Raw genomic sequence first — 13,153 nt, forward strand, 5'->3', positions numbered from 1 at the left:
GATCTCTGCTTGGTCAATATGGTAACTGTCTCTACTCTGGGACATCCTACTGTTGTATTTAGGACTCACTGTAGTTGAAGGGCTTCCAGGGTAGACGTGGTTCCTTGTATCCTCTGCTGGAGAGAGCTGGCTAATGGACAACAGATGATTAGGCATTGTGACTTGCCAGAGTGACTCAGATGTTAGCATCTTCGTCATATATAGACGATAAACATGCAAATGTGAATTTAAAAACATTGTTTTATTGCACTAATTAACATGACTGCTTGTTTTATTACCCTAAATAAAATGACAACTGGTTTTACACTAAATAACATGACAGCTTGTTTTATTACACTAAATAAGGTAACTGCTTGTTCTATTACATTCAATCACATAACAACTTGTTTTATTACACTGAATAACATGACAGCTTATTCTGTTACACTGAGTAACAGGACAGCTTATTTTATTACACTAAATAAGGTAACAGCTTATTATATTACACTAAATAAGGTAACAGCTTATTTTATTACACTAAATAAGGTAACAGCTTATTTTATTACACTAAATAAGGTAACAGCTTATTTTATTACACTAAATAAGGTAACAGCTTATTTTATTACACTAAATAAGGTAACAGCTTATTTTATTACACTAAATAAGGTAACAGCTTATTTTTTACACCAGGTAAGGTAACCGCTTATTTTATTACACTAAATAAGGTAACAGCTTATTGCATTACACTAAATAAGGTAACAGCTTATTTTATTACACTAAATAAGGTAACAGCTTATTATATTACGCTAAATAAGGTAACAGCTTATTATATTACACTAAATAAAGTAACAGCTTATTATATTACACTAAATAAGGTAACAGCTTATTATATTACACTAAATAAGGTAACAGCTTATTTTATTACACTAAATAAGGTAACAGCTTGTTATATTACACTGAATAACATGACAGTTTGTTTTATTACACTAAATAGGATGACAGCTAAAGGCTGACACTGTCCATATCTTTCTAAGTAAGTGTGATAGGGCAAAGTGTATTCATTCTGGTATGTTGTTTTAGGCATCAAATCATCTGTTTTGTTCCCTCTGATTCACCAAGTAGATTCCAGTAAATTGCCAAATTCCCAATGAAATGTTTGTCACGAACTGTTTGTTTCAGAAGTGTTAATGAAGAATCTGGTGCAACCTTGAACTTGCCAATGGGTGAATCACCTCCTCCCGCAGTAAGTATCTCGACATTGGTGACATCCTTGTCTGATATACCTATGGCATTGGCCATTATTCAATAAACAGTGTTTAGTGCTTTACCAGTGCAGACTAAAGTACTCATAGATGCTTATCAAGGTGACATTGGTTTTGGGTTGATATTTGAAACATTGGCTGAAAATGAAGATGTCTTTTAAAAATAATGTATTGAAATACAAAACACAAGCCTATCTTAATACTACACTGATGATACACCCTTGGTTCAGTTTGCCATCACGTAGCCTGTTTATTCTTCTCTTGTATTGCTGGAAAGCTACTTACCTCTCTCTCTTTCACGATACCATGATCATAACCTGTGCCTCAACCAGTAGATCTTCATACTTCCAACTTGGCTTGTAGCTGCATTTGCCTATCAACCCTAATAATTATTTCTGTAATTTGCTTCAAATCTATTTATTTTATTGACTGATATAAAAGAACTGGTTGTGATTAATAAATATGAAGTGGTCATCACTTGCATGAACTTAATCAAGTATTCTAGACTTCATTTAATCAAGGGTTTTTCAAGTTTAATTTCTGAGCTGGGACATGTTCAGGTTGTAAGTGAGCATCATGTTTGGTTTCCTGGGCAGGCTATGTTTGACACTTACTTATTTTGGTCATAAGAGCCAATAGAGCACTGGTGATCTGTCTGTCCTATCAAATGGTGTTGGTTGTCACTCTTGATATCAACCACTGGTTTCCTCTCTATCACCTGGCTGTAAGACCATGAGTATTATTTCCTGTTTTCATCTCCATGCTCCATTGGAATACAACTAATAAATTGTCAAAAGATATGTGCAATAATCGTTGCTGTACCAATGTTGAGCGCTTTAAAGATGGAAATATCAAAGTGCTTAAGGAATGGGAAGAACAAAGGAGTTACCGTCTTTTGTATAACATCCTTATGGTAGAACTTAGCACAGATATGTTTATCTAACAGGCAGTTCCGTAAAAATGTTTTGGGATTCGATGGTGTGTATTCAAGTCAGTGAATGGCTAAGTTTTAAAGTATACAGATTGTTTTGATTAACAGTACCAATTTTGGTGTCCTAATACTTTAGTCTACAAACATTTTCACTATTAGATGACTAATTCCCAAAGGCTTGTTATAAATCTTTAACTACGGCATCACATTGGTGACTACTGTATCATATTGTAGATTACCTTTTCCAATGCAACATCAGTTTTCCATTTTGACATCACACCATAAAGACTAATCCGGTAATGTCATATCATTTATGACGTCATCCTCCGTTGTTGCATTGTCAGTAAGACCAGTCTGTAGGACAGTTGGATGTTGGATACACAGTTTATGGTAACCATGGTGTTCTGTCATTACCCTACCTATCACAAAAGGCTTTATTTCCTTCATTGTGTCTGATCATGTTGTCCCTGCTCACCTGTCCCCTCTGCGGCCTTCCTTGATCATCTGACCAGAGCCTAGCTGCTGTATGCATTCTAACATGCATGGCTTGGATAGTGGCGAGTTATATATGCTGTACTTCTGTTTACATGACTTTCAGTACCATCCTGGGAGGTATAGCAGTATGCAGCAGTACAATAACCTGGCCCCCAACCCCGGGGCCATGCAGGGATCCAGTGAAACATGAGGCAGCCAGGGAAGAACGGATCACATGACCACCAGCAGAAATGAGCACTGACTCATTTGATTGAATGATTTTATTGTCAGATATATTTTTAGCTCAGAACTGTAGTCATTACATTTTGTATATTGATGTACATCCTTTTAAACTTTTTATTCAATAGATTGAGTTTACACTGGAACTATTTTAGTTAATGTCCTCACATATGTGACAAAGTTTCTTTATTCCTTCGCTCCATTTGCCCTTAAACATGTTTAGACATGTTTCTGGTTTACCCAACATTGTGTAATGTAGATGTAGTTTATGATGGAAGATGAGAGTGAAACCTCATCGGAAGGTGAGAGTATCTGGGGCTGCCCAGATTTATGAGATTGTTACCTACTGCTGACCTGAAGACACCAAATACTGAATTCTGCTCATAACTTGCTCATTCATGTAGAAGTGCCGGGGACCAGTGATTGTATCGCCCATATCTAACTGGGGCTGAAGGGATTCACCAATATTTCCAGTTCACTTCACTACTTCAGCATCTCTAATTCTCAATACTCACCTGAAGTTCTCATGTAATGGTGCTGAAATAACATGATCATATGATTTCAAAAAATGATTTGTTAAAGAGAGCTACATAGCTTTTACTGGGAATAGTGTAATAGAATATAGTATTTTTACAGATGTCAGATTGTGACCTTGGTGAGTCGTTTCAACCAAAAGTATATCACTGTATCCATGGGTGGTTGGATTTGGTCCATGTATCTACCTGCCGGGTACCAGTCATGAATACTTCATTTATAAATAACTGAAAGTTACTATTGACAATAGGTGCTTACAAAGTTGACAAATCATTACGAGTGAAACAAGTGAACACCGGTTATGTACCTTTAAGACAAGGTACTATCTGACTCCATGAATTATGTGGAGAGAAAGTTCACAGACATGAAATACAGCACCCTATATTTAATAGCTCAATCTAAGAATGTGTCTTTGAGAAGAACTGTATCTACCTGCACCTGCTGTACCTATAGTACATGGCGCCACCAGGTGTGTGATAAAGAAGAGTTGTATCTACCTACATCCGATGTGCTTACAGTACTTGGCGCCGACCAGGTGTGTGATAAAGAAGAGCTGTATCTACCTACATCTGATGTACCTGCAGTTCTTGGTGCCAAGCAGGTGTGTGTTGAAGAGGAACCGTATCTATTTACCTCTGATGTACCTGCAGTTCTTGGCGCCAGGCAGGTGTGTGTTAAAGAGGAACCGTATCTACCTACATCTGATGTACTTACAGTACTTAACAGACTCATCAGCCGTAATTGTCTTCATTTCTTCATCAAGTTCACATAACTGACAATGACCCAAACATGACATCCCATTAATAAGTCAATCTTTGTTTCCTCAAACAACTATCCCCTAAATATCTACCGTCACCACCAGTATGAATGTGTTAATTGATAAAGTGATGACAGTAGTGATTTTAAGATTATTGTCTTTGAAGATTTTAAGACTTTGAATGTGAGGAAAATGTGATGAAGATAAACAGAACTCAAAACATGACTGATGGAAATGTCAGTGACTAAATCATGTACCAGTATTGAATATGATGATGCTCATCGCACAAATTTTGAAATGAAAAAATGGAGTTCCCGGTTCATAGAAGGAAGTAGCAGGTTCATTAAATGGAATACCTGGTTCATAGGAGAAACTACCAGGTTAATGTCAGATGCATGCCATGTCCAGTTTAAGGTGACCTTTCTCCTGTTTGTACATTTGATTCTTCAACAAAGAAGATATTTGATGAGGGTTAGACCTAGACACTAGTCTTCAGACAAGTGAAAATCAGGAAGGACCACTTCTTGATGCCCAAGATCTATTTACAAGATATCTGCCTTGAGCCGTGATGACATGGTTAGCTCCACACTGACTCCTATTGACTAATGGTTGTTAGTATCTGCTGAGATATTTCAAGTTAGAAGTAGGAGATAAATATGTAAATATCCTCCATCAGCATTGCTGGAAAGTGGAATCTTCCATCTTATTTCATCATGAAGAGGTTCGAGACAATCCTTGCATATCCACAACCCTGCTTCAGCATTGATGGAATCACCTCAAAGTGTACTCTTCCATTTTTACCATGTCTGTATGTCCATAGACTTTTCCTTTTATTCTTCATCCTCAGAACATGCTGCTTGTGCTACTGCTCTCTTGTACTTACACTGATGATATCCAAAGATGACTGTTGTCCAGTTGATTGTTGAAATGGTGTCTTGTGTTGTGTATATAAAACTTGCTCACTCTGTATATAGGGTGTTGAGATCTGGGACATAGTGTCACACAGGATTGGCTGTTTCCTTTGGACGATGGTTCATCAGCGTGACATATTGAAAACATAAAAGATTTGGAGTAGTTTGCACCTGTTCTAATAGGAGCCACTAACCTATATGCAAATGAGTTTGATAAGCGTCCTCTATAACGACAGAACATTTACATAACAGTGCATAGTTTACATGTGTTCATTACAGAGTTTGTACAGAAAACAGGTACTTAGAAGGGATGTCTTGTATCTCTATCCAAATTTGTTTAGTTCCATTGATATTTGAATGACACTTGTTGATTACCAGTGCCACTCAATTGTACATGGTGGTGAGTTGGACAAGAGCATGGGATGTGTGCCCAAGGCTGTGATTGTCAAGTGAAGAGAAGACTGAAGTCATCACATCATCGAATGATGATTGTTGTGAATTTGTCTATTTCTGCCATTGTTAATATGCACAAGTACATGAAGTTACATTTGTTGTTCGGATCAGTCAAAGCTGTTGTCTCATCTTTCATACTTATTTTTTCGGTATTCTGTCCTTTCTCCTTGGTTTGCTTTGACATTTCACATGACACTTAGCTCTCCTCCTGCATGAAACAGACATGTCATAGTATTACTGAAGTACTGATGCAATTGGTCTTAAACCAAAGTCAAACCTGTATTTCATCCACAGTTGGTTGTAGGAAAGCAGCTTCAGTTACAAGTATACCCCACTTTTCTTGAGTTAGGTTCACCAGAGAGGTGAGTGTCTTTGACCAGTGCCACTCTACGCTCATCTGCCACACTGATGTGCAAGTATAAAACTGAGATACTGATCAAACTGAAACCAAACTCTACTAGGATCTGAACCAAGATATTTCTGTTATAATGATTTTAATGTGCAACATCATGCTCAAGTGATGGCACTTACAATAGAATTGCAGTCTGATAGCTTACCAATATTCCTTCCAACCATACAGAGATACACTCACGAAATATGCCAGACTGACACACTTTGCATGGAAAGTTTTCTCTACCTGGAAAGTTTTCTCTACCCTTTTATTTACATACATTGGCTCAATGACAACTCTGCATTCTAATTGTAGGTGAAATATTCAGTTTCTGTAGAATTAAATGGCAATGGGACATCAATCCCTTTAACATCAGCTTCTCAAAGATTGTTGCGTTGACTTCTAATTTCTTATGGAGCAAAGGCAGTACTCACCAGATTCACGCTTTTGTTCACTTGCGCCTTTATGAATTGATTCTCCCTGTAAATATATATGTACCTATTCTGTTATGTTGATCTGCAGAAGCTTCAGTGTTGGTGTGTGGCAGTAATGATCAGGACATTGTTGCTGTTGTAACAGAGCTGTCCCAGTAGGCTGGTTGGATGTGTTTTGTAAACATATGAGGGTATGGTGTTACACAAAAGTATTTTATGTCCAGAGATATCCTTGTTCATTTTAGCTGAGAGTTCTAGACGTCTGCAACTCCTCTGGTTATAATATGTTTGTTCTGTGGTTATAATATGTTTGTTCTGAATGTATAGATATGCCTCAATTTCATGTTGATTGTTTTATGTCAGCAAATTTCAAATCACCAAATTATATAAAATTGTACTTAACATACTCATATACATGTTGTTTTCATTACGTTTGATGATGTCAGAAATGTCTTTTTTCAACTGATTGTATATTCTTGACTCCCAGTTAAACGCACAAGGTCAGAAATGTAGGTGCATCCCCAGAAAGCAATCCTGAAAGAAAACAAAAGCATGAATAATTTAATGAAACATAATTATTGTTGATATTTCATTTGTATGTTGCAAAGTGATTTGAAGTTTCTGATATTTTGAGTACATCAGTGACATAATCTCAAGTGTGTATTTTTTATAGATTATAGTTTGATTTTGTTATTTTTAGATTCTGTTTATCAATGCTATGTATCCTCCTGTATAATACTCTTGTTGTCCTAGTGCTGTCTGCTATACGGTTGCTGTAATGTATATAGAGACTTCCTTACCGGGCTTTCATTGTTGAGCTATACATGATATTTACATGGTGGCCAGTTGTAACACTGTAAGCCAGCTACATGTACTGATGGGACAGACACTCAAAGCCACAATCTGGTTTAATAGAGGAAATATGACTTAACAAAGCTGATTCTTAACAGTATTTCAAAAATAAAAGAAAGGTACAGTCGGTTGGCCTTGACATTGAAGCAATTTTTTTTTAACCTTAAAATGAAGATATTTCAGAATAGGAATAATCCTCATTTGACAAAGCAAAGGCTGCTCATTTTATTGTAAACATGTAGCAACATATTTGCTTGCTCTCAATGAAAAACACATCAGACTCTTTCTATTGTGACAGTGTTCATTTAGATGGATGTTCATTGTCCTTGGGGATTGGCTCAATAAGATAGTATTCTTGTCATTAATCAACTCTAGTCATGAAACAGACTGACTGTTTTGTTTCCAAAATAACTGATTGGCTTCATTTCTGGGTCCTGTTGTATTTGAGTATGTCACAAGGCCAACCAGGATGTAACCAGGATTAGGCCACATTACCTGTAATCATCTTGTTTCTCATCACTTTAGAAAATTACTTGGAAGGAAAGCTGACATAATTCAGGCAAATTGTCATTTAGTCATATCAGTGTGTAATAGCGATCTGGACATTTCACATTTCAGTTACAACGATCACCCATTCTTGCGGTCGTGTACTAAATATCATAAACAGTTACCAATTTGTGTTGCAAGGTTATCCCAGCTGTACATGGAGACAGGCCAGCTTCTAATTGCATTTGTTATTTTTACCATAATGGCAGTTCCTGCAAATTGTGCTACAGCTTCAGCTCAGTTCTAATCATAATCAATATGCAATGACCAGCAGTCTCGTCAGTGTGTGCTACAAGCTTGCTCATCATCATCCACAGTACTCGTGCTAATGCAGTTTACCAGCCATTTGTTTCAGTGTTTGCATGAGACGCCCTACAAATATACTGGATGATAGGTATTGATTTTGGCCCTGACTATACTAACACTGATTCTATAGCATAGATAGAAGGATATTTAACACCATTAACTCTGAATACCATTAACACCAGGGTATTCAACACTAGGCATCAATATTAACACAATCAAGCCTGATCTGTTTCCAAGATTTATGTATGCCAAGGCAGTAATCATGTAAAGCTACCTGTCTTGCAAATGTTAAGCCTATATATGTTGATATCAGTGTTGATGAATGTATTTGCCAGGGTCCTATGACAGGTACAAACCACACCAAGTTATATTGGCGAGCACACACTTTCAATGTGACGGTCGCCTCATCATACCATCCATTGATCTTTACTTTCTTATGTGTTGTCTAGTCAGTCACCAGGATGCAATAGATTAGTTTATTTTTGCAGCAGTACTTCAAATGTGTTAAGCCAGTCAATCACTATTTTCTTAAGTATTTTGTCCATTCTAAACAGATTTTATTGAAAGACCAAATAATTTTGTTTTTGTGAATAACTGGATTTCTCCAGGAAGAGCTACCTAACAGATGACGTAGTAAGCAATACAAATTTAAAATCAGGACAACGATTTTTACTTATATTCGGTAAACTACATCGAAATATACACTTATGTCATGACATTTATTTTGACTTTATAAATAAGCTCTTTTCCTAAGGTCTGTGAAGTATGGACAGACAAAATGTTTTCAAGATGTGTATTTTGCTATGCATATTTTGCTAGTGCCAACATGTGTTCCTAGCTAAAGGTGTAGATAGAATGTTTATTGTTTTGGTACTATTTTTGTATGTCATCTAGTTTGCTTTGTTGTGTACATTCCATTGTTTAAATTTTTTATACTTTTCTATCAGTAATAGTATCAGTCAAGCCAATGCCTGGATGCATGTGATAGATGAAATCTATGTATTGGATGCTATGTTTATAGACTTTTAATAGCATGTTGTCTCTGTGTAGGTGTTGTGTTTTTACACAGAAGTGTATCTTAGCAACTTGTATAACACTGGTTATCAAGTTTACAATGTGATAACTAAAGATTTGTCAATCCAAACCAGTTCAATGTTTTGTGTTACAGATGTTTGTGGTAAAATGTAATGAGATCAGGCAAAATAATGTTTATTTTGTGTCATGGTTAATTTCTTTTGAATTTGTCAGTGAAAAAAAGGTTTTAACATAAATAATATCCAAAAATATTTCAATCAAATACACTTTTTTATAATTTTTTTAAAGATTCGATAGGCTCATCTATAACAAACAACAATTTGGTCTGACCATTTTAATATTTTGTCTTTTACCATTTTACAACACAGAAAACTGGAAACTATAGAGTTGGTTCTCATGAAAATACTATAAGTATTTGGTTCGAAGATTTAATCAATGATCAGAAAGTGATGATTAGAGTCATCAGGTATAGAGTTTTTTAAAGACGACATTTGTAAGATTATTTAGCTGCATTGTCTTATCCTGAGGTTTAATGTTCACTTTGAACTTTGACTGATCAATATTATTCATCACATTATATGTCTGCAATATGTCACATAACATGATAACACTTATACAGACTGATTTGATAATCTGTGATCATAGGCTGAAGTAGTGATGATTGTTAGACATGTGATATAGCAGTTATCACCAGGATGTTGCGGTACCATGTGATACTGGTTTTATCACCCTGCTGATCTCTGACTTTGTGTACACTGCTTCCCCATAGCTCTGCCTTTGTTTTTCTGATCTGTGTGTTAGAGTACATCTGTACCTAATATTTGTTGAAGCTACAATAAATTAAATTTTAGATTTTGATCTAAATGTATAAAAATAGTAGTAGTAGGAGGAGGTTCTATTTGTTTACTAACTTTTTTAACAAACTGATCCAGGAATCTGTCTGCTATTATTGTCAACAGATACAATTGAAGTATTGTTATTATCATGTAGTGTATTTCATAAAGTAAAGACATTAGCGATTGGACAGTGAGTTTTTTGCATCTGTGGCTGATTGTAAAGGATAAAATGACATGTGGCAGGCACAAATGTAAATCAAATGATTTATTATGGCCTAATGTTCGATGTTGTTTGTCAGAAACACTGAACCCTTTGCAATCTTGTCTTATTAGGAATAATTTCATATTTCTAACACTGATGGGTCATGCTTTAGCCAACTGTTTTGTCAGGTAAGACTTGACCATTTTAGTATGTTGTGTTGTTTTAAATATTAACAGGATATTTCCACTTTTCAGAAATATCCTTGTTTAAGATACTTATGATCTATGTGTTTTTACCTCACAGGGTGAAATGAAATCTATTTTAAACTCCTTTTCTAATTGGCAGTTGCACATTGTGATGTATTCATGCTTACGTCTTAAGTGTTTTTTGTGCAGTTCACATCTTTTAAACTTTGCCACATCCACAGTAAGGAAATAACATGTTGCATTCAAATATGAAATATCATTTCTATGGAATAATGGTTGTTATTTAGCCAGGCCTCAGCGTCATGTAGATAGTGCTGCAGGTGTCTGTACACAGAGCATGATCTTCCTGGACAAGGATCTGTACACAGAGCATGGTCCTCCTGGATGAGGATCTGTACACAGAGCATAGTCCTCCTGGACAAGGATCTGTACACAGAGCATGGTCCTCCTGGACAAGGATCTGTACACAGAGCATGGTCCTCCTGGACAAGGATCTGTACACAGAGCATGGTCCTCCTGGACAAGGATCTGTACACAGAGCATGGTCCTCCTGGACAAGGATCTGTACACAGAGCATGGTCCTCCTGGACAAGGATCTGTACACAGAGCATGGTCCTCCTGGACGAGGATCTGTACACAGAGCATGGTCCTCCTGGACAAGGATCTCCAGCTGTAGTGTGCTGATCAGGCAGTCACAATGGCAGCCTGGCATTGTCAGTAGGTGGAAGGTGCTCTATGGTTAACTGATAGTGTCTGGCAATTTACTATACAGCCATGGACCGCTGCTCACTCCTTGGAACCAAACTCAGTTACACAGGCACTGAGTCGGCTCCTTGGAACGGCCAGAGGCTATGATGGTTTGTTTGAATCCCACATTTGCCTTGATTATGTTTCTAGGTTTGTCAGAACCATCCATGTTTTATGGGTTCGAAGAACACAGTGGCTGTATGGCCTACATCACTTTGGTTTGTCTGCAACAGGCTGACATACCTTCAAACTGATATACTGTTCAAACTGTATAAAGCACAACTCACTGTGAGATTGCTGACTGGTCTATACAAGCTTCCTCATTCACATACAAGTAGTCCACGAGGCTATATGTGCCAAAATACAAGTTATAGATCATTCCTCATAATATGCCTGGCACACCGCTGTATTTGTGATAAGGATGTTGGTGATAATAGAGCTCCATGTGCTGGTAAGTCAACATATGTAAAAGTGATGTCATACTGATTGGTTCTTCAATACAGTCTCCACCTTCTAATCAGTTTATTGTGATGTAAAATAGTAATGTGTTTATTTATGTGATGATTTTATAATATGATTCAAAGGAATGTGTCGAATGAAGAGGCACTTGTCTCAGTGTTGTGACTATACAACCAGTTTGACTAACACTCAATAGGAATTGTGATAGAGAAACTTTCATGATATTACTTTTGGGAAATATACTGCCCACTCTTTCAGTAACAGAACAGAAATAAAACAGGGAAAGCTTTTTTTGACAGTTTTTGAAGTGGTTCCGATTCATAGTTAAAGTTTCAGAACTAAACCAAAAAGCTGAAAACATGTATACTAATTTTGATTTGATACATATGAAAATAGACAGTTTTAGTGTTAGGGAGAATCAAATTGCTTTCAACAGTATTTGAACTGTATTTGATTTTATGTCATTACACATTAATAAAATTGCCAAACCAACAGTTGTCTCCCTTTCTGTATAATAATTGACTCAGGATTTCATCACTGAGTCTGCTGTGCCCTATTAGTTCTGGTTTCTGCAAGCTGGTGAATACCTTGTTATTCACACATATGCTTTTGCTGTTTTCCACTTTAGAAGATCACATTGTTGTACACGTAAGTTTATTCTGACCTTGTTCTACATTTACTGTTATGTATAGCTATTTCCCACCATTGAAGTTTGATGTTTTAATAATTTTCTTGTTCTTTGCAGCATGATCTTCTTTTTTTTTAATGAGAATGCTCTTTGTACACATTGAAAGTCAATGCCTAACATCATTAATAAAGTTTTGTATAACTATACCTGAGTTGTGGATCCATTATTGACAACAGAGGGCTGCAGCTATATTGGTCAATGTACTCTTTACATACTCAGCAGCAAAAAAAACGTCAGTACGAATTCGAAATTGGATAGGCACTGTAATCAAATCATTACAGAAATGGACATAATAAGCGGATCAAAAACGTTTTTTGTCTACAATATCTTGACACATCAATGAATAACTCGTTCAAGACATTACGTGAACATTTGCAGTCTATTCAGACTCTTGACTTCAGTATCTAGTGTGACCACCATGAGTGGAAATAACTGCAGCACAGCGCCTATGCATGGAGTGCACCAATCGATTGATGAAGGCCATTGGCACCTGGAACCGCACTCTGAGAAAGGCCTGGTGCAATAAATCGGCTGTGTTCGACTTTATTCAGTCTCCACTGAATTTCATCCCAAAGATGTTCAATTGGGTTTAAATCAGGACTAAGGGCTGGCCACTGCATAATGTTGACACCCTTGTGCTGCAGGAAGTCCTGTGTAGCTCTGGCAGTATGGGCCCGGCGTTATCATGCTGGAAAATGTTGTTCTGGTGACGTGCGAAATGTGGTATGACGTGGGGTCTGAGAGCTTGGTCGATGTAGCGCACCGCTGCCTCCTCTCCCTGGACCAAGGTTCTGGAACACCACAGGACCCACTCTCTTGTTCAGGCCTATTTCCACCCCATACCATAATGCTTGCACCTCCCCATGAGTTTCTTTCCATAACACATTGGTCTGAGTAACGCTGGCCACGT

At 36.9% G+C, this 13,153-nt stretch overlaps 1 protein-coding gene across 9 annotated transcripts in view; it reads left to right on the top strand.

Moving 5' to 3' along the window:
* Positions 1 to 12,387, top strand: part of LOC124282128 (protein tweety homolog 1-B-like) — a 30,513-nt gene extending 18,126 nt beyond the window's left edge. For 2 of the 9 annotated variants that reach the window (XM_046718097.1, XM_046718101.1), the window contains 2 exons: positions 1,159 to 1,222; positions 2,762 to 12,387. In XM_046718097.1, the coding sequence (XP_046574053.1) occupies positions 1,159 to 1,222; positions 2,762 to 2,857 (160 nt within the window). In that variant the 3' untranslated portion in view covers positions 2,858 to 12,387. The remainder of the gene's footprint in view (positions 1 to 1,158; positions 1,223 to 2,761) is intronic. The other 7 variants (XM_046718099.1, XM_046718103.1, XM_046718098.1 and 4 more) reach the window with 4 other exon arrangements.
* Positions 12,388 to 13,153: the final 766 nt, after the last annotated feature.

The sequence above is a fragment of the Haliotis rubra genome, unplaced genomic scaffold (genome assembly GCF_003918875.1).
Source record: "Haliotis rubra isolate DU_JTF1 unplaced genomic scaffold, ASM391887v1 Scf293, whole genome shotgun sequence".
Lineage (NCBI taxonomy): Eukaryota > Metazoa > Mollusca > Gastropoda > Lepetellida > Haliotidae > Haliotis > Haliotis rubra.